Raw genomic sequence first — 26,488 nt, 5'->3', positions numbered from 1 at the left:
GGTCTTTGACGCTGTGGTGGGAGGTTTCAGAGCGGGTTTCCGGCAGAGGTTTGGATGCGGGGCCTGGTGCAGTAGTTTTGTTTGAGCTTTCTGCAGCATGAATCCTGTTCTAACCAAGGTGATTTATATTTATAACAGAAACTTATTGTTTTATTTGAAAAGAGCGGCTCCGTGGGGTTGGGTGTGAATCTCAATCCTGGAGAAGGCGCAGTCAGAATGAGTCTCTGACTGTGTGATGAGTGGGGGGCGGGGGCAGGGGGTCTGTTTATTAAAATAATACTTTTCCAAATAACTTCTGGAAACGATCCAGGGCGGCTGGCACTTCACTCCTATTTATGCATACAGAAAAACTAAGATTAGCGGTTGCAGATTGAAGTCCCACTTCAGAATCTTGAGCACCAAAGTCCAGACGACTTCCAGTGCAGTGCCGAGGGAGTGCCACTTTTGGGTGAGGTAGTAAATCGGGATCAAATTAGCCCTCATAGACACCAAAAAGAGGCTGTTGTCACTTTTGAAGAAGAGCAGGGGAATTATTTGTGATGTTCTGGCTCGTACTTAATCCCTCAATCAATGTTATTGAACCTGGACGTTGTCACACTGGTACTTCTGGGAGCTTGCTGTGTCCAAAAGTACTTAAATGGCTGTGGACCACTTTAGGATGTACTGAAAGGGTTGTGGAAGATACTATACCAGGGTAAGACTTTCGTAAACAAAGAACAAAACAGTTTTTTTTCAAAAAAGGGGTGGGAATGAGGCAATCTTTACTGGGGGTTCTGCACTTTTGGCTATTTTCCATAGAATAATTGTCCAGAACTTAACAGGGCAATAAACCTGATGTTTACATGTAGTGCCTACTTTGGTATTGATGAAAATTCACCATGTTGAATGTAAACACAAACCAACTTAAATGGTGTCCAGTTTATATATTTGATATTTCTAGACAGCTCATCAGAAATATTGTAGGGTTGTATTTATATTTTGACATCAACCCAAAGGAAATGTGTTTTATCAAAATGACCATGTCTTATTTTTAATTCCTGAGATATAACAGATCATCATTTTGATTTTTTCAGTGTGTAGTGTAATCCCAAAACCTTTCAATATAATAGGTTGCCAGTCAGTCTTCATAATTTTTCTGCTTGCATAAAAAACTTTTATTTTTGAATTGCCTAGTTTTCAAAGATGCTTAACTTGTATGATGGCTCTGAATCTATTATTGAAGTGCGGTTGAACCTTAGGAAACATAAAGATTTCTGCACTATGTTGGGAATTATGTTGGAGGCCCTACAATGGGCTTCAGTGCTTAATAATTTGGTTTGGGGAAATTCAGTGGAATTTCTGTTCTAATCACTGGGTAGCACTCTGCTTGTAATGTGTGTTGATGCATGCTAGAATTGAATAGGCTGTTGACACAACCAAAACAGGCATGTGAATAATGGTCACTTGATTGAGCTACTGGGGGTGACTGCTGCCTATGGATCTGTACACAAGCTAGGAATTAATGCCTGTAGTGAAGTGAAAGAAGGAAGACTTGTTGACTTTTTCCCATTTCACCTCAACTGATGGATTGTGGCTAGTTAATTAATTTTAATGAATGCAGTTGGTCTCATATTGATAAGACAGTTAAAGATTTAAGTTTAAAGATTTAAGGCAGTAACAGTGGAGGTGTTGAGATGTTTTCACTGGGAGACGTAGTTACAAAATAAGGGCAAGTCATTTAAAGCTGTGGTGCAGAGAAATTTCTCCTCCCATAAGGTGGCGAATCTCTGGGATTCTCTGCCCCTGAGGGTGGTGGAGGCCAAATCATTAGATATATTTAAGGAGGAAATGGAAAAGTATTTGGAAGTTTGAGGAATTGAGGGTTATGGGGGACTGGCACAGAATAGGAAGCAAGGCCAGCATAGATCAACCACGATTGTATTGAATGGCAGGGCAGGTTTGAAGGGCTTGGTGGCTTACTCCTGCTCCCATTTTCTTGTGTTCTCGTACATTGAATGTGTTTCTCATCAAATATTTTAACATCTTGTCTTTAGGTCCTGTGTTTAAGAAATGCAATCCTCTTTAAACAAGCTGCTGCTACAGTTGTCAGGTAAGGATTGTAAACTGGAAGCACATGCTCTGAAAGCACTATTTACTAATTTGTTCTAAAATTGTGCCATGATATGCTTCAAGCAAACTTTATTTTGTGGCAGGATAAGAAAAGGTGTGCTCAATTAGGCAAACATATTGAATATGTGGATAAGCAGGCTTTTTAGGTCTTTGAACCTGCTCCAACTTTCAAAAAGGTCATGGTTGATTTATTGTAACCCCACTCTCCTACCATATCCCTCAATTCCCTGAGAATCATAAAAATTTATCCAAGGTCTTTCTTAAAATATTGAATAACTGAGTATCCATGGTCTTCTGGGATAGGGAATTTCCAAAGCTTTACAACTCTGAATAAATAACTTCTCATCTCTGGCCTAAATTATAAAGTTTTTATCCTGGGGAAAGGCACTCAACTTCTAATCTCTCCAAAATGAAATTGAAAGGATAATGTGAATAAGATCCATTCTATATGGGTTTCAATTAGTATTACAATTAATAGAATCAGTAAGATCTAATTTGTAGCTTACCCCATTCTTCCTTTGTTAAGTTGTGTAAAGGCTGCATGTGATAGTTGACTGCATTCAAGGTATAAAAACAGAAAATGTTGGGCACATTCAGCAGGTCAGGCAGCATTTGTGGAAGGAGAAACAGAACTAATGTTTTAGGTTGAAGACCCTTTATCGCATCTGTCAGATTTCAGATGTACAGCATCTGCAGTTTTTTTGGTATCCAAGGTATGCCAGAATATGAGAACAAGTGGACATGAGAACATGAGAACGTAGAGCACAAATTAAGACTGATGAAAGGAACATTTAGGCCAGATAACAGGAGGAATTTCAATAAACAAATCATCTTTAGGATGGAGTGGCTTTTGATAGTTGGATGATGCAATTGTAGCTTATTTTTTATTCTAAATAGAGAGGTTAACGTGCCTAACTTCTGATAATATATGATGTGTTCTATCATCATTGAATGCCCTGGCACCTATTGTTGGTGTATGCTTGTGATAGCAGCAGTTGCCTTTTCTGTACATTTAAAGCATTCCTGTATCGTTCTTAAATAAAAACAAAAAGCGCTTGAAATACTTAGCAGGTCAGACAGCATCTGAGAAGAGAGAAACTGAATTAACATTTCAGTTTGATGAAATGATGAAAGGTCTTCAACTTAAAACATTGACTCTGTTCCTCCCTGTAACCCTGTTGACTGTTTAAAACTTTTTCTGTTTTTATTTGTCTTTTTGCTATCCGATGGCTTTTTGGCTTGTATACCATAATTTCAAGTTTGAAAGGCAAAAAGAAAAACTGCAGATGCTGGAAACCTGTAATTCAAAGAGAAAATTATGATATATTGGACAGTTCTGATTCAGGTTGTAAAGGCTAGTTACCTGAAATTTTTGAATTCAATGTGAAATCCTGAGGGCTGTAACACACCTGGTCCAAATTCTTAGATATTATGTTAGGTTTCATTGGAACTGGGTAAGAGGCCAAAAGGAAAGAGAACAGAGTGAGAGTGAACTGGAGGATTAAAGTGGCAGGCAACTGAAACCTGAGGGTCACTCTTGCAAACTGAAGGGAGATGTTCTGCAAAGTAGTTGCTAATCCACGCTTGATTTCCCCAGTGTAAAGGGGATACACTGTGAGCACTGAATGCAGTACACTAAATTTAAGAAAAATGCTTGTGAATCACTGCTTCATCTGGAGGCATTGTTTGTGTTCCTGGATGGCGGGAAGGGACAAGAAAGAGAAGGGGTCGAGCCTCCATTCAGGGTTAACCAAAAAAGTTAAAGATGGTATCAAACTTGAGGAAAAAGCACATAATTGCAACAAAGATAGGTGACACAGATTGGACAAAATATTTTTAAAAAAGCCAAGAATGATTAAAAGGTTAATAAGAAAGGGAAGATTAGTGTATGAAACAAAGCTAGCCAGAAATATAAGTGATGGGTATAGCTTCTAGATTTACAAAAAAATGTGACCATTAGTGAGTCTAAGGAAATAATATTAGAAAACGAGATGGCAGATGTATTTTGCCTCAGTGTTCAGTGTAGAAGGAAGCATGGTGCAGTGGTGCAGCATTTAGTGCTGATGCTATCTGGGTTCCATCCTGACCTCCGATGCTATGTGGAATTTGCATCTTCTCCCTGTGATCGTGTGGGTTCCCGGCTGCTCCAGTTTCCTTCCACATCCCAAAGACATGCTGGTAGGTTAATTGGCTACTGTAGATTACTCCTAGTGTAAGTAAGTGGCAAAACAAAGGGGAAGTGGTGGACATGTGAGGGAGGATAAATTCTAGGGCTTCATGGAAATAAGAAAAAGGGGAATGGGACTGATGGGATTGCTCTGATGGTAGCTGGCATGGACCTAGTGGGTCGAATGGCCTCCTGTGCTATAACAATTAAGCATCTGATCTTCTGGCATGTTTTAATCCTCAGGATTTAACAATGCATTCGGTATTTTCAAATAATCAGCCTTTCTAGTTTGTATTAGACCAATTCTGATGAAAGCTCATCAACTTGTTAACTTTGTTTTCCTCTCTCTCTATAGATGCTGCTTGACCTTCTGAGTATTCTGCATTCTATTTTATTTCAGATTTCTAGTAACTGAAGTGTTTTATATTCCACAGTTCATTGTTTTTTTTCCCCTCATTATCTCTTTCTATTTATGTCACCTCTAACAGGTTAACATCAGTGAACAAGTCTTCACCACCCTCTCCCAGCCAGCACCATCATTAGTTTCCATGAACAGACATTCCCCACATTCTTTCTACCCAACCCTTTCACTGAAGTTTAAAATATGTTCAGTTTGCTAATTTCTGGTTCTGATGAATGGTCACCAACCTAAAACATTAACTGTTTCCCTCTCCACAGATCTCCATTTCCAGTATTTTCTGTGTTATTTATAATTCCAAATTACTTTTCATCTGTTAGTAATTTGAACCTCGCAAAATGATTTTGTAACTGAAAATACTGTGATTTTCAAATTACAAATTAACTGCATCTTTGCAGCATAAATGGATTTTCACTGGTCTTTTTTTTCTTTTACAGGTTTACATCTGTAAGACAACCTCCTATGTCATTAACAGGTTAGAGATTATTTTTTCTGATTTCAGTTATTATAAAAATATTGTCTTGCTGAAAGAATTTGAGAAATAGTTCAAGCCACATAGCCCTCAGAGGCCGCTCTGCCATTGAATGCTAAATCCCATATCTCGTTTTTACATTCCTTCTTGATTTTCAGACATTGACCCTTAAGATTTATCTATTCAATTTTCCATGCGTTGCTGTCAGCAGCCATCCCTAATTACCTTTGAGAGGTTGCTGGTGGGCCATCTTTTTAACCTGCTGCAGTCCTTCAGCTGAACAGACTCTCATGATGCTGTGGAATCGGGACTACTAGGTTGAGACCCAGTGATAATGAAGGCACAGCAATATATTTCCAAATCAGGACTGTGTTCCATACGGATGGGAATTTCCAGCTGGTTGTGTTCCTATGTGTCAAATGCCCTTGTCTTTATTGAGGGTGCAGATTGGGAGGTACTGTTGTAGTATTCTAAGTGAATCATTGTGGTGCACCATGTAAATGGTACATATTATAGCCAAAGAGTGGTGAAGGGAACGAATATTTAGGGTGGTGGATGGTCTGCTAATCAATCACGCTTTGTCCTGGACGGTTGTTGGAACTGTACTTGCCCTAACGTAAGGGTCATGGATGAAGTGGGTGAAAATGACTGGGGCAAAGTCACTCCCATGAGGAGCTCCTGAACTACGTCCTGGAGCTGAATGATTGACTGCTGACAAGCACAACCATCTTCCTTCTTGTCTGAGGAATAACTCCAACTCTGAGGAATAACTCCCAACTATTGGGATGTCTTCAGTTTTACCAGGGCTCCTTAATGTCACATTTGATCAAATGCTGCCTTGATATCCAGGGCAGTCATTCTCGCCACACCTCTTGAATTGAGCTCTTTGGTCTACTCTGAAGAACAGAGCTGAAGAATAGATTGATAGGGTGGTAATTAGCCAGATTAGATTTGTCCTGCTTTCTGTGAACAGAACATATCTAGGCAATTTTCGGCAATGTATGGTAGATATCATTGTTGTAAATGTACTGGAATAGCTTGGCTGGAGGCATGAGTGGTTCTGGAGAACAAGTCTTCAGTGCTATAGTCTAGAAGTTGTCCAAATCCATATCCTCTGCTGTATCCATTGATGTCAGCCATTCTTTGATATTGCATGAATGGAATTGCCTGGAGAGAGTGATGGTCAGGTTTCAAGGAAAAGCCAAGATACGTCATCCGCTCAGCACCTCTAGCTGAACATAGTTGCCAAAAGGTTCAATCTGCGCCCCACCATCATGAAGATGACCATGTTCTCGGAACCTTTTCCTCACTTTAGCTCTTTAATTGTCCATCACCATTCACAAGTAGATATGACAGGACCACAGATCTTTCATCCGATTGAACGGTTGTAAGATTGCTGTGCATTCTGTTGCATGCTGTTTTGTATACCTGTAGTCCTGGGTTGCAGCTTCATCAAGCTGGCATCTCAATTTTTAGATATACCTGATGCTGCTCCTGACGTGTCCTACGTTGCTTATGGAACAAGGTTGCTCTCTTGATTTAAGTGAGGATATATCAGGCCATGAGATTACAGATTGTGGTAGTGCACATTCTGCTGCTGCTGTTGATAATACATCGCATCCCACGGATGCCAGATCTCTTCCGTGTCTATTCCTTTCACCATGCTTATGGTGCCACACAGCACAATGGAGAGAGTCCTTGTATGAAGAGGGCCAGTTCTGAAGAAAGGTCATCATTCAAAGAAATTTTTCTTCTTGTGCCGATTCAATGTGCTGATCCCTTATGCTGAGACCTTGACCCTGGTTCTGAATATCCTCGTCAATATAAAAAGCCTTTCAATATCTACTCTCTCAGTACCTCTCAGAATACTTTCCCACTTAAAGTGGAATCACTTCTCATTCTTTTAAACTCTGGTAAATGTGGGCCCATTTCAACTCAGTCTGTCTTCATAGGATAATACCCCTAATCATCCCCAGTATTAATCAATTAGGTCTATATCCCTCCTCCACCAAGGCAAGTGTATGTTTAGTTAGAAGAAGTGAATAAGACTGCTGATGGTACTGCAGGTGTGGTTTCACTGAAGTCCTGTAAAGCTGTAGCAACACTTCCTTATTGTAATATTTCTTAATTTCCTAATTCACAGTGTATTTATCTAGTGTGCCCCTGATGATTCTTGTTCTTCACCACTTCTCCACGTTGGGCAATCTTTCCAGATTCTGTCCACAATCCCTTGTGTTCATTGGGAGAGCACTCTCACTCTTTTTCCATTTACTTCTCCGGGTTAGGCATCTTTCCTCTGTTTGATATAACAAATTTGATCCCTCTTAATTTGTTCACCAAAATTCTTTCATTTCAGCCTTTTTCAGCATCACAAGTATTTTCCACAGGTTCAGAGAGTTTCATCTTCACTACTTCTCTTAAATGGGGATTTCTTCACATTATTTCTAAACGTACAGTTTGTTGGTGCTTGTGGACAATGTGGTTATTAAAGAAGTTTCAATTCAAACTGTCAGCAATACTCAGAAAAGTTCAAAATAACCACCTTGCTACCCCTTTCACTCCAATGTATGCCTTGGTCCCAGTATCTTTTGGGGCAGGATTTGAAAGGGAGGGAAGTCTGAGTTTCCCTGATTGTGGGGATTTCTTTGAAAAGAATCCTGACATCTTTAAATAGTAAATGAAAATCAAAAAATTGCATTTGCTGGAAGTCTGAAATAAAAATGGAAAATGCTGGAAACATTCAGAACCTTCTCTTTAACCTGAAGTTTTAACTCAGTTTCTCTTTCCACTGAGGCTGCCTGACCTGCTGAGTGTTTTCAGCATATTTTGGTTTTATTTCTTTAAAAAAGTTCTAGAATAGGAAGTCGTATCCCACTAGTCTGGCTGAATTTATTTGGGAAGATAACTAGGAGGATTGAAAAAAGGTAATAAAAAAACAGAATGTGCAAGAATACTGAAGTCAGTAAGCATCAGTGTTGAGGGAAACAGAGCTGATGTTTCAGGTTAATGACTCTCATCAGAAAGGGGGGAAAAGTAGCAGTGAGGCTAATGGATAACTTAACGAAATTGTTTGTAAGTATGTGAAATTCTCATCAGTTCGAATGATTTTTCTTGATTCAGATGGAGAAGGCTCCTATTAGAGCTGCGTGTGAAGCAGCGTTGAGTCAATCAACATCTTTGAGGTTTCTCTGTTAAAGTATGGATGTGCTGAAGTCTTGAAGTTGTCAGTTTCCCTGAGGAACAACAACATACAGTAACAGTTTTATCATCATTACTCTTGCAAAATCTAAGCCAAATGTCCACTTGGACTTTGGGAAAGCTCTACTTGAGCTTTTCTATACGATGAAATCTGGTGGATTTTAGTACCCTGCTCTGATGCACTGTGGATTTGTAGAAAGTTTTCAATGCATTTGGATTTGCTTTGAAACCAGTCCTGCATTGATTAGTGTTAGAATCTTTGTCGTTTGTCATATCAACTAACGACCTAGCCGTTGGCATTGGGAAAATGGTATGCAAGTTTGCAGATGAATTGGGATATATTCAATATGTAAAGGATGATTGACAATACTATGTAGGTCTTGTTATATCGAAGAAATGCGCTTGCAGTAATCAAATGATGATCAACTGGAAAATGTATATCGGCAGATAAATGGTAAATATATACATCGTACAGAGAACTGTGAAGCATCAAAGGAAATGGGGCTCTGGGTTCACACACAAGACGATCCATAATAAAATTTGGGTTCTGTCCACACGGATGAGCACCAATTCCATACTCTGTCCATTTTTGTTCTTCTCACTGATTGGCTGGATTCAGCAAGAATGTTTCAGTGTAAGAGGCAGAAGTTCAATATTTCCATGCATGCATAGGCACTGAATTCCCAAACGTTCTGACAGCTGTTCATTGTTAATTCTACAGCTGTGTACCCGTGTTGGCAGAGCATGAAGATGCAGCAGTTCCCCAGCATTTCTCTGAGGAATTCATACAGCCAACACATGCTACTTTGGATCTAGCAAAGAAATTTTTTTTTTCCCCAGCTTCTCCACCTGAGAGCTTTCAATTTATCAACACATTTTCAGGGCTTTATGGTCAAAATGAGACTGCAGTGGTTCCTGTAGTGCTGTTAATGTGACTACTTGTATGTTAATTTAACTCCTGGGAAAAGTGTGAATGAAAGTTGTGTCACTGCAATAATGTACTTAAAATGTGTCATATTCACCAGGGTGAGAATTCAGCAACTCCATAGCAGTGAGAATAAGTCAAATAAATATGAAGGAATCAATTAACAATTTGTGTAAATTATGCTGAATGTATGTTTTATCATTATCAACAGCTAACTAATGTATCAATTTTGATATTTGGATCAGAAAAAGTACTCTAGATGTAAAACCTTTTGCGTTAAAGATGCCAGTCCGAGAAGTAGGCTGATAATTTTGTTTGCTTTGAAATCTTCCATTTTAATTGACATTGTACAGCAGAAATGATTGTGGATCCCACAGAATATACTTGTTTAATTTGTTTTATATATTTCTACTTTATATCTACTGCTTTTTCATGGATTGTCCAATAGCAACTGTATCAATGTGAAGGTCTTTATCAAGGAGGTGGATCAAGTTAGACTGCTGTTCGTAGTGATCAACTTGCCTTGAATGTCGATGGAGACATTTGAGGATCTTGTATCATACTGCACCCGAAATGATCTTTAATAGTAGGAAACTTTAGGGAGGAGAATAAGAACAGATTTTTTTTGTTTGATTCATAAAAAGCATGGGCTTTTATAGTTTTGGTTGGTTGTTGGTGGGTCTGCCTATTTTTGGAAATTTTCATCAATGCATAGAAGCAGCTAGAGATTGTAGTTTTCAATTGCAATTTCTCCTCAGAATTGCTATGTCTCATTCAGATATTTGACAGCTTGCACATTCATTCTCTCGTAAAAGTTCTCTGGCTCACTGGGAATTCAGTACCTGACTGCCAGCTGAAGGCCAGCTCGAGCCATATGTGAAGCAGAGGAAGGATAATGCTCTGAAACAGTGACAAGGTTTGAAGAAATTCAGCATTTTCACTGACATTTGGTAGAACCCTCTCTGTAATTGTTTGCTGAGAACCATTGATTGACTGACTTTATTGCAAACTATTCCTTCTGTTTAGATGCCCTTGCCTTTCTTCCTTTATGTCAGTGCCTTACCACGTTGGTGGTTTTCATTTATTTTGTATTTTTGATATATTTTTGCCCCACTTTACAATAAGAAAGGCAGTTGCTTAGTTATGCTGTTCTAGCCATTCATGGCCTTTGTTTTGTTTAATTTGAAGAGGCAGAGCTACCCCCTGATTTCTAAATATGTAGTATCCATATCCAAAACATTAATTTGTTTGCCAACAAACATTGTTGTGAGTTATTAAAAATTCATTTTATCTTGCTAATTTGTAGCTTTATCGGTGCCAGTCCTGTAAGTTCTATCATGCTCCTTATCCAGTGCAAAACATTCTTTGGCGTGTATAATGTGCCTGTAATACAATAACACTGTTTTTAGTTCTGATGAAAGTTCATCGACCTGATATTTTCTATCATATTAACCCTTTTTTTTCTTCTTTTAGAAATCGACTGATCTGTTCATTTGATGTTTTTATAGTTTCTGTTTACTGTCTTTTGTTTTCCTTTCATCATCTACACATCTTCCTTTATATAATTTGTGTTAGGATTTTGTGTTTTTAAAAAAAAAAGAAAGCCACCCAAAACCAAGTAAACCTAGAGAAAAGCACAGACCAAGGGATGTTAGATAAATAACTAAACAAATAGGTGGTAATTCTATTAAGTTTTTTATACAAAAATTTTATTATTAGTTTTCAAAGTATGCTCAATTGCTTTGTGTCATTTTGTATTAATACTGTACAGGCACAGTGAGATGCTACATGGTAATGTATTTCAAGCAAAAAATTCTATTCTTTTTGCGTGCTCAGGTCCAGTATTCCTGTCCAGTAATAGACATTACAGATCAATGCCCACCCATGGGATTGGGAGGTACAAGTACCTACTGCCAAAAGAAGTTGTAAGTAAGATTCTGTTTGTATATCTGGATTAAATTCACTAAACTGATGGTTTTGATATGATTAATTGGAAAATGTACAAATTTGTTTCAAAACTGATCATTGTTATGTTGCTATTTAGTATTGTTCAAATAGTGTGTTAACTTTCCTTCCTTAATTTACTGTTGTCTATCTTGCTCTGCTGAAAGATTCAACTCTTCCAGTCTCATTGTCATTTCAGCATCTCTCCAATTCTTCATTAATATTGTCATTTTCCTATGTGACTTGATGTAGTGAATGCCAACTGACACTATGAATGGAGTGCTGTAGGCACAGCCCTGATTGTGCTGTCAGCAGTCATCAATGCTTTCGGTATCATTCTGTTTACATTTGGTCTTTAGAACTTAAGGGGCTTTGTTTTCCACCTCAAGTTTTCTCATAACCTTGCGATTGAAGAAAAATGTCCTTGTGTGATACCTTTCATCACCTCAAGACATCCCAAACCTCTTTGCATTCAATGCAGAACTTATGAAATGGATCTATTGTTGTAAGATGCTGCAGGCTGTTTGCGCACAAACCCTCACAACAGGTACTGATACTTGTAGGAGAATGGATGCCTCGCATACTTGGTACTCGGGTTACTAATTTACTAAGCTGTTTTCTAGTTGTATTCATTTTCAGTCAATGTTCACAAAAATATTTACATTAATTTTTCAACAGGTTTGTCATTGGTTGGCAATCAGGAACAGTGGCACTGCTGATTTTTCTTTTTATTTCCCCTCCTTCCCTTGGCTGAGGCATTGAGCACAATCATGAGCTCTAATCCTACAACTCAACATACATTAGAGATTGTACCTGGAATTTTCCTACTCAATCTGCTTTTGTTAGATGGCCAAATGCATGACTTATGAGCCACTACTTAGCTATAGAAACTCCTGTAATTCCATAACAATATCATAATTTGGTCTAGGCAATTTACATCTTCAACTCAATAAAAGTCATGGAGTTAGTAGATGGATCTGTAAAAATGGTGACTGGAAGCATCCTTTTTGTTTTTTATGTGGAAGTTATGAGGTAGCAATAATTTAAAAACCTGATGCTGATGTGAAGAATTTCAGGTTCAAGTTCTATTCATTTCTATCTCTACACTTTTTGTTATTAATACTCTGAAAAGGTTTGACTAAATTATTTATGCTGCTAACATTATTATGTAGACTGACAGAGTCAAGGAAAAGATATTCTGATGCTTGTTGATATAAGGATAACTTAAGTTTATAGAATGCCTATAACAAAGCAACATTGAAGATCTTTGTAACCTGGGGCACATTTTATTGCAAGACTCTGCAAGACTCTCACTTCATTTGACCATGTGATTCAGCAACTTCAATGACATTTACTGCACTCTTTGCTCATCAGGCCTGATGCATATAGAATCCCAGCTAAAGCAGTTTTATGTAGAGGGTTCAACAAACGATCTGCTAGAGGAACTTAGTGGGTTGAGCAGCATCTATAGGGGTGTGGGGGGAAGGAATTGTCGATGTTTTGGGTTTAAACCCTGCATTAGGATTGAGAGGGGAGATGGTCAGTATGAAGAGGAGAGGGAGAGTGTAGAGGTGAGAGCCAGAGGTGATTGGAGGACTGAGGAGGGGGGAAGGATAACAGGCAGATTGAGCTAGGTAGGGGAGGAGAGGGGTGGAGTTGGTAGAGAGGCAGGTGGATGATGGATGGAGGTGGGGGGGATAAAAAGAGAGGCAGATGGAGTGAGGTGGGAGAATGAAGGTGGAGATGGCTGCTGGAGGGTGATGCACAGGGGCATAAAGGCTACCTGTGCTGGAATCTGATAAGTAAGGGAGGTGATAATGGGAACCATCAGGGGAGAGGTGAATGTCAGATGGAACCAGAACCAGATGGTGGGGGGGGATGGTGGTGAGCCTGTGGGTGAACTGTATGTGTAGGAGGGGGATGGAGATTATGGGGGGCTGTGGCTGAGAAAGGGGACAGGAATGGGAGGACTGGAGAGGGATTGAAGGGGGGCTTGTGGAGAGGGGGAAAAATGCACCAGAGGGGAGGATTACCTAAAAGCAGGTTGTTTGTTGCTCCAGATTCCAGCATCTTCAGTCTCTTGTGCCTCTCTTTATGTAGAGGGTTACAAGATGGCACTGACCGTCACCCAGGTTAATGATTGCAGCAAAGGCTTTCTTAATCCTTTTGGTGTGAAGCACACATTTTATCCCCAATATGATCTTTTTTTTTGAAGTTCATTCCCATTTTAAGTGTGGGCTGATGAATAAAGTTTGCATATTGCACCACAGAATTATTGGTAGCATTTAGCCAGCTAAAACTGCACAAATTGGTTTCATAAACCAATAGCAAATTTCCCATTGTTTAGACAGCTGAGTTTACTATGTCTTACGACATTGGCATACTGGTTATTTAAAAGTAAATGGTTAAACCAAGAATTCTCAGTAAAACATGCAATTGATCACCAATTAGTTAATCAGTAATTGCGCTCTGCAAAACAGCAGACCTACCTAAAACAATGGATTAGATCCAATCTAATGCATCAAAGTGGGTTATTAGGATGTACTTTGCTTCATTAGATATCAGGTATTCCTTACAAAGGTCAGGACAGTTAGCACAATGTCTTACAAAATTGTGATAGTGTGCAGAAGAGATTTAGTAGAGAAATTTCTTTAGTTATATAATAAACCGAAGAAACCGCATTTGTTCTCCTTGGAACAGAGGTTGAGAAGGAATCTAATTAAGCTACTTAGAATCATGAAGGTTCCAGATAAAACAGTTAGGGAGAAACTAACAGAAGGGTCAAGAGCCAGGGGACAGAATTAAAGTGAGTGGCAAAAGAACCAGAAGTAGCATTAAGAAATACTTTTATTTTAATGGTTGGGATATGGAATGCAATGCAAGGGGCAATGGGCTTGTGAGGCAGTTTCAGTCATGGCATTCAAAATGGAAATGGATAAGTACTAAAAAAGAAATAAAAATGCAGGGTTCTGGTGAGAGGGCAGGGAGGTGGATCTAGTTAGATTGTCCTTGCATAGAGCCAACATGGGATTAGGTGGGCTGACATGCTGTAATCTTTCATGATTCTGTGGTGTCTCCTTACCACCATTCCCCTGATTATACAGTAATTTCTAGATTTATATGAGGTATGCATTCCTGAAAATTCTTTCAAAAAACAAATTGTAATAAATCAAAAAGGCTGGAGGGAAATGTATTGTGGGTGTTTTGGTGTAATGTATTCCAGCTTGTGGAGGTTGATGCACTATTTGTTGAGGCAAAACAGATTTTGCATCATCAACTACAAAGCTAAAGAGTTTTTGCTGAACACCATTGACTTGTAAATCAAAGGATTGCTGTATCTCATCGAATAATAGTTCCAGCAGTTGATTGCCCTCAAGTCTCAATGAACACTACCTAAAGGTTGCAATTTTTTTTTCCATCAGCCACGCAAAAAAAAAGAAAAGCTACAAATGAAACAACTCAAGACAGGCACTGACACAGAATATGGCGTCCTAAATATCCAAGTCACTGGCCACGACATGACACATGTGGAGCACTACAGTCAGTACATCCACCGGCTCTGCAACCAACTGAAGATCAAAGTAGAGGAAAGGTAGCAAAGAACGTCGAATGGACACCAGTCTGTAGTCAACTGCAGTGGCAACAATTTGAATTTATGTAGCATGTAATGCTTCAAAGAAATGTAATCAAAAAAGGGACTAAACCAAAGATTATGAAGAGTGACCAAAAGTTTGATCAGAGTTGAATTGTAAAGGATGTCTTTAAGGAGGGGAGGGGTGGGTTTAGGACATAAAAGGGAGAGTTTAATAGTGTGGCTTAGAAACATAGCAGTAAATGCAGGGTCAAAGGTGTTTGAAAAATGATAATAGAGGTGTAAGTAAATTGAGCCTAGTGTGAAGTGATGGTTAAAAGGTTTACTTTTCAAGCTCAATGAAAATTACCCTACAGTCTTGTTATGTAAACAAAAAGCACAAATTCTAAATGAATAGTGCAATTAATTTTCTTTCACAAAATGATTCAAGTGATAACATCAATCTTTATATCCATTCTACTGTAACTTTTAATGTTTAATTTTATTGAAATGTTAAAGTAATACGTAGAAGTGTTTCTGCTTTTCTTTTCCATAGCTATGCAATGCCCACCAAATCCACGGAGATCTCACTGTTACAGGAACAAGGCACTAAGATGAATGTGGAAGCTGTTATTCCCACTCATGAGAGAATTATACAGGTGTTTTGTGTTTTATCACTAAATATATCATGAACTTTCTATTTAAAAATTATCTATGCAAAGCATTTTGTTTAGCAAATAAGATAAGAAATGAATTATTATTCCAAGCTATGTTATTGCTACTCCCAAGCACTCTGTTGGTGGGTTCACAAGAATATAATAGATTTTTTATTAACCACCTCTTGTGAGGAAATGGTTCATCTGGCATCACAGAAATTGGGAGTATGCCATTGGGGAACTGCAAATATGAATTTGTCTAACAACTCATTATTACATTGAATTAAATGAGGTTTTTGTTTATTTAATTTTAATAAAGTCTCGTAGAAATATTTGAGGTAATCAATTTTATCACTTGGCACCAGGTTAATTTCAAGTCTGTTCCAAATACAAATTTTACCATTCTTAAAATGAAGGCTATAGATCGGAAAGGTGTTATGTATGTACCATAAAGACAAAACTATAAAATCTGACATTTTTCCAGGTTCTAAGAATTAACATTAATTTATTTGTGATTGTAATATATTAAATATGGATAAAGGAGGCCTCTTGGCCCCTTCCAATTGATCCACACACAATGTCATTAATGCTTCATACTCCATTTCATCATTCTTTTACTTTAATATGAATTCCAGGGTTTTTGTTTCCTACTTTATCCAAGACTATATTCGGTAGCCTGGATTTTGCTGTAGGTACACTGTGAAACTACCAGCATTTCTGTAGGCACAGGTAAAAGTAGAAATTGCTATCCAAGTTGCCTTGCTTCTCTGGAAACTTCATGCCACCACCTTGCCAAGAGTCGTATGTTGGGTATGAAATTGCAGTAGTGCCCATTAACTGAATATAAAACACACTAGAAAATGTTAACAACATGCTACGTATCGCCACTGTGTTCTGTTTTTATTTCAGAAAATCTTGAGATTCATCCATTTCAGTATAAATTAATTTTTAACAACTTTATAAGTCTTAATTACAACCAATCAATCATTTTTTCAGAATTGTGGAGACTAGTTCCTTCAGATTTTGAATATATTTTTAAAAAATAAAATAACCTTTGTTTATTTTGCTTTAATTTTGTGATATTGATCTGAATTAAGATGTTCAAATGTAGCTTCCTGTCTTCAAGTCCATATGCCTGAGTGAAGCTTTTTCAGTTTGAATGTTTGAGAGGGGCATGCTGTTACTGAACAATGAGCATCATTTGATCACTTCTTTATCCAATCCCATGTATTCATAACATTTAAGAATGTATTAATATTCCTATTTTTCTTTTTTTAATTTCCCCTTGACCTATACTCCGTTTAACATAATATATTAAAAAATATTGCAAAATAAGATTGTAGTCTCCTCTTGAGCAAGTCATTTCTGCTCAGAACTCCATTCATATCTCTGATAGTAAGGATCTGTTTAATGCCCTTATTTGAATAATCTGCACTACTTAGATGACACCGTGGCTGGAACAAGACGCAATACAAAGAAATGAAGAGAGTGTGATTATATGCTTCAGCACAACTTCCTTTGGCATGTCCTTTACTTGTAAACGGTGTTTGCTTTGTTGATTGCTATGCCTGAAAGTGGGATGGTTTGTTGACATCCAGCTCACATTTGTCCAGTGTCCAGGTTTAGCTACTTCACTAACATGTATTTTCCCATGCAAATACAAGCTGCAAATCTTTGAATCTTAGCACCACTTTCCAATGCATTGCAATTGTTTCTTAGATAATCAATAGTACACATAAATTAATTTTATACATAGACTTCAGTGATTGAACCAGGACTGGAACATTCTTTATGTATCAAAGGACCTTGCAGTGTGTTGTGTGACATATTGTTATTTTAATATTGTGCAAAATAAATTTGTACTTTTTTTTATTGTGCTTTATATTTTTAGGTTAGTGATTTGAGCTCAATTCTCCTCCCAATTGTTGTGGAAGTCCTTCAAACTAATCAGCCAGAAGGTGTGCATCTGTGCATCAAGGAAGTAAGTATCAAAGCTGATCATGTTGAACATTTTCACAGCATAGTCCAATTAACCTCCAAGCACATATGCTGTTTCCTTTTGTGTTGTATCTATACTTTAAGGAAGAAAACAAAAGCACCATTGATTCACAGACATTAATAGAACTAATCAGCATATTTTATGCATAAATAACACAGAATCTACAACACAGAAATAGGCTGATTTAGCCTAACATGGTGAAGTCAGTGTTTGCACTAGAACTATCAAACCCCCTCCAGCTTGAATTATGTTTTGCCACATTGTACCCATGTCCCTCTATTTATTTTTTCCCTAGTATAGGTAAGCTATTTTTGACCACTTGACTGGCTGGAGTGAGATCTTAAATAAAGGAATGACCAAAAATAAATAATTGTACTTGCACAGGCATGTGCAATTCTTCATTTAATTTTGTAACTATATTTTCTTCTTTCTATATAGTCTAACAGTCTTTTTCCTTGCTCTTTTATTTTGTTTGCTTTTCTTGCTGGTATTCCCACGAGATGTTTATTCCTAGCTTCTGTTCGGTATCCCCATAACTATTCCTCTGCTAAGGAAAACAACCAGATCTTGGCTACTGGAGCTTTAAACAAGTAGAGACTTTTGTGATAATTTATCAAAATTCTCTGGACTGGTCCCAGTGGATTGGAAGACAGTGAATGTCACACCACTGTTTTTAAAAAAAAAGGATGTTGGCAAAAGGCAGATAACTATATGCCAGTTAGCTTAACGTCTGTAGTTGAGAAAATGCTTGAAGCTATCATTAAGGAAGAAATAGCAAGACATCTGGATAGAAGTGGTTCCGTCAGGCAGACACAGTGTGGATTCAGGAAGGGCCGGTCCTGTTTGACAAACTTACTGGGAATTCTTTAAGGATATAATGAGCGCAGTGGATAAAGGGGGACTGTTGGATGTTGTATACTTGGATTTCTAGAAGGCATTCAATAAGGTGCCACATTAAAGACTTATCCATAAGATAAGGATGCATGGAGTTGGGGGTAATGTATTAGCACGGATAGAGGATTGGTTGAGCAATAGAAGGCAGAGAGTTGGGATAAATGGGTGTTTCTCTGGTTGGCAATCAGTGGTGAGCGGGGTGCTGCAGGGGTCGGTGCCGGGCCCGCAACTGTTCATGATATACATTAACAATTTGGAAGGGGGACCAAGTGTAGCGTATCTAAGTTTGTTGATGATACTAAATTGAGTGGAAAAGCAAATTGTGCAGATAATGCGGAGAGTGCTTGTGCATGAATTGCAAAAGGTTGGTTTGCAGTTGCAACAGGTTATTAAGAAAGCAAATGGAATGTTGGCCTTCATTGCTAGAGGGATTGAATTTAAGAGCAGGGACGTTATGCTGCAACTGTACAGGGTACTGATGAGGCCACACCTGGAGTACTGCATGAAGTTCTGGTCTTCTTACTTGAGGAAGGACATACTGGCTTTGGAAGCGGTGCAAAGGAGGTTCACCAGGTTGATTCTGGAGATGAGGTGGTTAGCCTATGAGGAGAGATTGAGTTGCTTGGGACTATACTCACTGAAATTCAAAAAAATCAGAGGAGATCTTATAGAAACATATAAAAATTATGAAAGGGATAGATAGGATGGAGGCAGGAAAGTTGTTTCCACTGGTAGGTGAGACTAGAACTAGGGGACATAGCCTCAAGGTTTGGGGGAAAAGATTTAGGACAGAGATGAGGACAAACTGCTTTTCCCAGAGTAGCGAATCTGTGGAATTCTCTGCCCAGGGAAGCAGTAGAGGCTACCTCATTAAATATATTTAAGACACAGTTAAATAGATTTTTGCATAGTAGGGGAAATAAGGGTTATGGGGAAAAGGCATACAGGTGGACCTGAGTCCACGGACAGGCCAGCGATGATCTTCTTGAATAGCGGAACAGGCTCGGTGGGCCAGATGGCCTACTCCTGCTCCTATTTCTTATGTTCAATCAGAAGTGTAGATGTCCTGGCTGAGCTGAAGTATATAGGTTCAAGTTGACCACCTTACTTGTCACCCTGCTACTGTATTTTGACTTGGGTTGTTGGTACAATTGGTCATCCTATTTGTTTCTACTGCAGTGCAGGGGAGCATTTTAATATCACCACTTTTCATGTTTAATAACATCAAGCTTCCCCCCCCCCCCCCCAAACATCCCCCTAGATTCCACCCACCTCTAACTTTCAGGTTGCTTAAGTGACTTCCAGTACTGAATAAGCACTGATTTTCTCTAACTACATATTGAGAAGACCAAATGTATCATCTTTGGTTCCCATCACAAACTTTGTACCCACTTAATGATTTCATGTACCTCCTGACCTCCTGACACTCAACTAGACTATTGTTATCTTGGTGTCATATTTGACACAAAGGTGAGGACTCATCACTTAGACTGCCTATTTCCATCTCCACAACACCCAAGACTGGATTCTTGCCTCTAAGCTTGGAGTCCACTCCAAGACAATCTCTTTCATTCTATCCTCTAAACTTGAGGCTATCCAAAAATCTGCTGCCTGTATCTTAATTTGCATCATCCCATCCATCTCAGTGTTTCTGAGGTTTTGTTTCACTCTCGGTTAAGCAAAGCCTTTGCTTTAAATTTCTTACCCTTCCCTTCAAATCCCTCCAGGGCCTTGCTATTGATTGTTTATGCATTCTGCTCTGGCTTTATAACCCCTTGAAATAAATACGCTCTTCCAATTCTGGTATTTTGATCATCCCAAAATGTAATTACTTCACCACTTATGACTGGTGTTTTCATTTGCTAAAATGGATTGCTGCAGAATTCTCTCCCTAAACCCACCTCTTTTTCTTCATTTGGCCAAGCTTTTGGTCATCTTCACCAACATCTCATTATGTGACTCATTGTCATTTGATGATAAAGCTGCTGTGAAGTGCCTTGACACAATTTGTTACAATAAACTTGTCATGTATGTATTTGATTGTTTGTGTTTGGTTTCTCCATTCTATTCGTAATCATCTTTTGATCCATCTGTTGCATATTCATTAGTTTTTTAAAAATGCAGATAAAGGAAACAATAGACAAAAATAGACTTTGAAAAGTGAATAATGAAATACCAATATGAAAGGGGAAATAAAAACTAAAATAGAACTCCTACACAAAACTAGAGAGATTTAAAAATGTGAAGGCCAAAAGATGAAATCTGATTAATTAGTTTGAAACAAGAATTGTGATCATAAATTCTATCCAAGTAGAATTCTCAACATTTGTATTAGCTTTAGATTTCACATAATAGATTTTTAGCATTAAAGAATAGTCACCAATGGAGTGGATATATTACAATGTTTCAGAAGCTATTATTAAATCCAAAGGGAAATCGTGCAAGGCCACTGCATTGATGTTAAACAGGAGGTACTCACAAGGGTGTCCTCTACCCAGCAGTAATCGTCCTGCACTTGAGATATTAACACGCCAGTTATGATATGTTTTTATCTTTTCAATGCAAACAGCTTTCTGCTATTGTTTTTTTTCATATCTCAGAAATAGCACTGTTGCAATTACTTAGGATGTAAGGAGTTGGAAACACAAAACATCATTCACCTCCTAATGACATTCGTGTTTTTGTATGTTTAATTTTTTAAATGTATTATTTTTTTATTCTGTGTTATACTTCTGTGCAGCAACTGAAACACCTCCATAATTTATTTAATCAAATAATTTGGTGTTTAGCTTAGTAGCATTAGGAGTCTAAATCTTGGGCTCAAAATAAAAAAAACATATAAAGCTTGAAGAAGAAATGAAACCTGACATTTAGGTTTTTGAGTTTGCGGCCTTCGTAAACATCAATGGTGCATGTGCTTCTGTCAGAAACACACTTGCTGACCTTTGCAAATTACTGAAATTAATAAAATATTATTATTTTATTCAAATTTATCTTCCCTGACCACAACTCAGCTGCAATTTTTTTGAATTTCATCCCCCAATTTAGGTAAAGCCTTAACAAATGTTCATTTAGCCATTTAGATTATATTAAATGTGCATGAATTCTGTGACCATAAAATGTATAGTCTGGGTTTAAAAGAAAACATAGAATAGGTTGATAGAATTACATAAAAAGCAGTCAAAACAGGCCAAGTGACTAACAAGTCTATGCTCATATTTATATTCCAAGCAAACTTCCTAACTATGTCTTTACAACATACTTCCACATCTATTCCCCTCCCTACCATGTATGCAATGTTTCCTCTTAAAAGCATGATGCTACCTGCATCAACTATTCTTTGGGGTAGGAAATTCCATAAGCTCAGTACTCACTGTATAAAGAAATGTATCCAAAATTCTTTGCATTAATTATGTAATGGTATCACATTCCTCTGCCCCTGTCACTCTTCAATCCCTAATCTGCTGATTTTATTTTTCCACAAATGCTAGTAGTTTCTCTATATCAATCCTAGTGAATGTCTTCATAATTTTCAAAGCCTCAAAATCCTGCTTTCTCCATGCATCAATATTATTTAGTTACTTTGGGGACAAGACTGTTCACCATAAGGCAAATGTTCTGTAACGTCTATATTGTTTTAACATTACTTTCCTGCTTTGCTATTCTATTCCTCTAAATAGGAACTCTGTTCACTTTGCTTTCTTTTTGTAGAAACTTCAACTTGCATTGCTTTTAGTGATTTAGGTTTCTGTATTTCCAGATATATTTGCTCCACCTGTGCATTTATTTTTATTTCTACCAAGAAATAAAGGATAAGAGTCATACAACACAGAAACTGGCCCTTTGGCCCACCGAGTCCATGCTAACCATCAAGAACCTGTTTTACTCCAATCCCACATGAGTCCCATTTTACACTCTCTACATTAACTCACATCAACACCATCAACTCACTACAGACTCTACCGAACACCTACACACCAAGGATAATTTACATTGACCAATTAACTTTCCAGCCCACACATCTTTGGGAAGGGGGAAGAAATTGGAACACCCATGTGTTCATAGTGAAAATGTACAAATGCCACACAGACATGACTGGAGGTCAGGACTGAACGCGGGTCACCAGCACTGTGAGGCAGCAGCTCTGCTAGCTCCTCCATTGTGTTGCCTAATTAAATTAACTCACACTTTGTTATTATTTGTTGTATTGAATTTCATTTGCCACATAAGCCTGTTTCAGTATTGCATTTTGTTGCATTCCTCATTATTGTTATCTTTATTCCCAATTGAGCATTATTGTCAAATTTTGATATCATGCTTTCAATTACTGAGTTAAAATCATTAATGTATGTGGTAAACCACAGGGACCTCAGCTCAGATCTCTGCAGAACAGTTTTTTTGCTTTTAGCTCATCCAGGAAATGTTCTTCTGTCTTCTGCTTGGTATTTTTAAAAGCCATCTGCCACTTGGTCCCTGATTTGACTCCCCTAACCTTTCTCATAAGTATTTTATATGACACCTTATTGATGGACCTCTGGAAGGTTATGCGTGCCACATTCACTGCTTTGTTCTTGTCATCTCATACTCTTCTTCATGTATTAGAATTAATCATATGCTCTATGAGTCTGTTATTTGTGGGGGAGAAATATGATTAGTCATAATCAATTTACAGAATAGTTCTAACAATTGGAGAAGACTCGTTCCTTAAATCTGTGTTTGGTTCAAACGTCAGACTCGTGGGAAAGGACTGACTATACCTCAACGATTGATAATGGAGAAAATTGCTTTTTTTTATTACAAACCCAAATTTAAAACAGGGATTTGGTTTTAAAATATCACTCCATATAGGAGATGTATTTCAAAAAGTGCAGCCTTGGGAAAAAAAGTGGTGTTTCAATGTGACCGGTGTTTGCAGTCTAATTAAATTTCTGCTGACAAAATGCAAGAGATAAATGATGTGAAGTGACATTCTGGGAATTTGAGTAATATTGAACATATTGAAATTCAGCTGCAATTTGTGTTTGTATAGCGCCTATAATGTAGTAAAATGTCACAATTTGCATTGCAGGAACATCATCTAAAAAAAATAATTTGACAGCAAATCGCATTAAAAAAATCTTTGAACAAATTACCAAAAGCTTTGTTAAAGAGAGAGGTTTTAAGGAAGAAACTGAAGTAGAGAGATTTAGGGAGGGAATTCCAGATCTACAAGCTGGAATATTAGCTACTCACTGTGAGGCAATTAATATTAGATACTTGAGGCCAGAACCATAGGAGTGATGAGGACTGGAAAAGACCAAAAGAGGGCAAGGCTATGGAGGGGTTTGAAAGCAAAGATGAGGAGTTCAGCATTTGGGTGTTGCTGTGAAATACAAGTCCAAGGTTGTGTATGGTTTGCTTCACACCTGCCAGGGAGAGGTGAAATTCAAGGATAAGGAACGTGCTGTGTGACAGGGAACAATGACAATGGACTGTATCTTGCTGGCTAATGGTGACCATTAACCATTGAAATGGCAATAAATACAGGTCTGATGCACATGCTGTGTTGGAGACACAAATCCCCACCTTACTGACAAATTTGGAACTTCAAATGGACCTTGCAGGATCCTAGTGGTTAAGTCCAGATTTGCTTGGGTTCCCCAGGATTTTTGCTGGGGATTGTGAATTTGAAGGGGAAGATGAGTTTTACTTTTTTATTAAGTTTAGTTTAATGTTTTTAATTATTGCTTTTTTTTAGTTGACTTTAATATTTAAATTATTTTTAAAAAATATTTGCCAAGTTTTTAATAGTTTTAAGTATCTCTCAATGTTAGAAGCATTTAAGCTATTAAATTATCCTTCACTTTAATAACTGACAAAGCTTTCAAGAGCTTTGCCAACTGTTGAAGTTTTCAGGGTGGGGCTTCAAAGTGAGTTGTCAGAAGTGCTGCCACAATTCAGACTACACCAACGGACAGTGGGATGCTTTGGCCAGGCTAGTTAAGTCCTCCATGTAACTATGGGTGTGGAAAGATAGCAGAAGGGTTGAGAGAGTAAATTTGAGGGGAACAGTATGGTTCACAGTTCCCCTCAAATCTACTTGCACGGTTCACATTTGTTTCCCAAGCAAATAGTAACTGCCCAAAAGTGGAAAGAAGCTCTTAGTTTCAACTTAACTCTTTCGGCACTCATTGGGTTGCAGATTTTCTCAGTGTGAAACAATATTAGCTTTAAGCACTTCTTTTGATATTTAATTGATAAATAATTTGCATTTTTATCAATTTTGTGGTGTAAAATAGATGGTGTGACTTTGAGTCAAACTAATTGTGATGCATGTAGTGTTATCTTGGTATTTGAGGTACAAGATATGTATTAGATCAGCAATTTCAATTTTTATAGCTTAACTGCAGTCTAGTGCCACAGCAGGTAGATCTACCACTTTGTTATTGCAGAGGATGGTAAGCAGATTCATGCCTATAATAATGTCCTTGAGGAAATGGAATTTGATACCCCACGTAGTCCGGTTGATACATGATTCCAATTCTACATTACGTGGTTGACTCCTAATTCTCACAGGGTAACTAAGGCTGGGAAATTAATACAGTCCTCCAGTATTGCCTATGTTCTAAGAACGAATAATTATAAAATAAAACCCAGATAGTCGGTTCAATCTGATGAACTTTGGCTTCTGTTCCTCATACAATGTTCTTGGCTGTTTTAATAAATATTTTCTCATGTTCCATTAGAAAGCAGAGTATGCAAAAGCCTGAAAGGATTTCTATTACATAATTTGATGTGAGGGAAGGGGATTAATTTGATGTGAGGGAAGGGGATCTATGAATGTGAGCATCAAGGTGAACACACAAGTATGTGCATCTGTAGACACACCCACCCCCAGGACAAAATCTTGTACAAGAGATCTCATAACACTGGCTTCTAGCATCCATCTCCTCCTGTTTAGCAGTGAGTTGATCTTCACTAGATTATGTGATTTGTATTCATGGCTTATATGTCAGGACTTGGTCTTGGTTAACAACTCATTGCAGTACAGATCTGTAGCATTATCGTGAAATATTAATCTGAGCTCCCATCTCCTTTCTGTCGATGTCATCTTGCAGGCTATTCTCCTCACTCTTTACCAAATCTCCAAGTTGGTGTTATCTGCATCTTGACATTCATGATATGCAAGTCCAATCCAGTCATCTTGGTTTATTCCTCACCAACTGGTTAAGTCAGGGCAAACCTCCCTCTTGATCTCTCTCAACTTTTGGTCGAATCTTTTCTCCCCTCTTAGTAACAAACTTTATACACAAGTGGTAGGCAACCCATGTGGTCCATACTTAGTAGTTCTATATCATGAAAGAAAACTGCTTGGATACACTTTATAAATAAATTATTTCCCCATTGCCATATTGGATTTTATATATTAGACCTATAAGAATTTGAACATGATTTGATGCATGCAGAGCTCAACAATAAAGATGCTTACCTAAACATTTCTTTCTGTGCCTGAGACAATTTTGTACCCTTGTTGCCACTTACCTTTTATTCTATGGACTTCAGTATTGCTAACAAGCCTGAAAGCATGGTGGAAACATGGCTTTCAGAAGGGAATTAGACTAGAATGAGACTGACTGCATTACTTTTGCAGAGACCCAGTTCTGACTCTCAGCGCCAAATAGCTGCCTCCCGTGCTGTAATGATTCTTTTATCTGTGAACATTTTTTTTCCCTTGTAAAAATATACATTTTAAAAATCTTTCAAAATATTATTTAACAAAGTGATAATGTTCCAGATCTAGAAGCGAGATCACATCCAATTTCGATCTCCAAAATGCAATGTAGAATTTTGATGTTCCAGATAATATTTGCTTTTCACTGTTTCCACAGCACACTGAAGCTGATTTCCATGCCCGTTTCAAGGCGAGACCAGAATTAGAAGGACTGATAGCACAGATGAATTGAGAAGAAATCTAAAGGCAGTGACTATTCACCAGATTACGGGCTACTTTGAGTAGTAACATGGGGGAGCTGTGATTAAAAATAATATGTATTAATCTTTGTTTCTAGGATTCCTATGCAAGCAGGTTAAAGTGTTGTACCTGGATTGTATATTATGTATTTATTAAAATAAATCCTAATTGTTTTGTAATCTTA

At 37.8% G+C, this 26,488-nt stretch overlaps 1 protein-coding gene across 1 annotated transcript; it reads left to right on the top strand.

The window, feature by feature from the left end:
• Nucleotides 1-26,488, top strand: mrpl48 (mitochondrial ribosomal protein L48). Its single transcript, XM_052026342.1, has 8 exons — nucleotides 1-118; nucleotides 2,034-2,089; nucleotides 5,132-5,169; nucleotides 11,126-11,214; nucleotides 14,656-14,825; nucleotides 15,361-15,463; nucleotides 17,352-17,441; nucleotides 26,222-26,488. The coding sequence occupies exons 1-8, from the start codon at nucleotides 98-100 to the stop codon at nucleotides 26,294-26,296; spliced, it is 642 nt and encodes a 213-aa protein (XP_051882302.1). The 5' UTR covers nucleotides 1-97; the 3' UTR covers nucleotides 26,297-26,488.

The sequence above is a fragment of the Pristis pectinata genome, chromosome 11, assembly GCF_009764475.1.
Source record: "Pristis pectinata isolate sPriPec2 chromosome 11, sPriPec2.1.pri, whole genome shotgun sequence".
NCBI lineage: Eukaryota > Metazoa > Chordata > Chondrichthyes > Rhinopristiformes > Pristidae > Pristis > Pristis pectinata.
The sequence above is the reverse complement of the archived record's forward strand: the minus strand, read 5'-3'. Positions and strand labels throughout refer to the sequence as shown.

Excerpts from the sequence above, each read along its gene's own strand:
- mrpl48 (XM_052026342.1), top strand. The coding sequence starts at position 98 with ATGAATCCTGTTCTAACCAAG. Across the intron at positions 5,170-11,125 it reads ACCTCCTATGTCATTAACAG|GTCCAGTATTCCTGTCCAGT; the intron begins GTTAGAGATTAT and ends TTGCGTGCTCAG. Across the intron at positions 17,442-26,221 it reads TGCATCTGTGCATCAAGGAA|CACACTGAAGCTGATTTCCA; the intron begins GTAAGTATCAAA and ends CTGTTTCCACAG.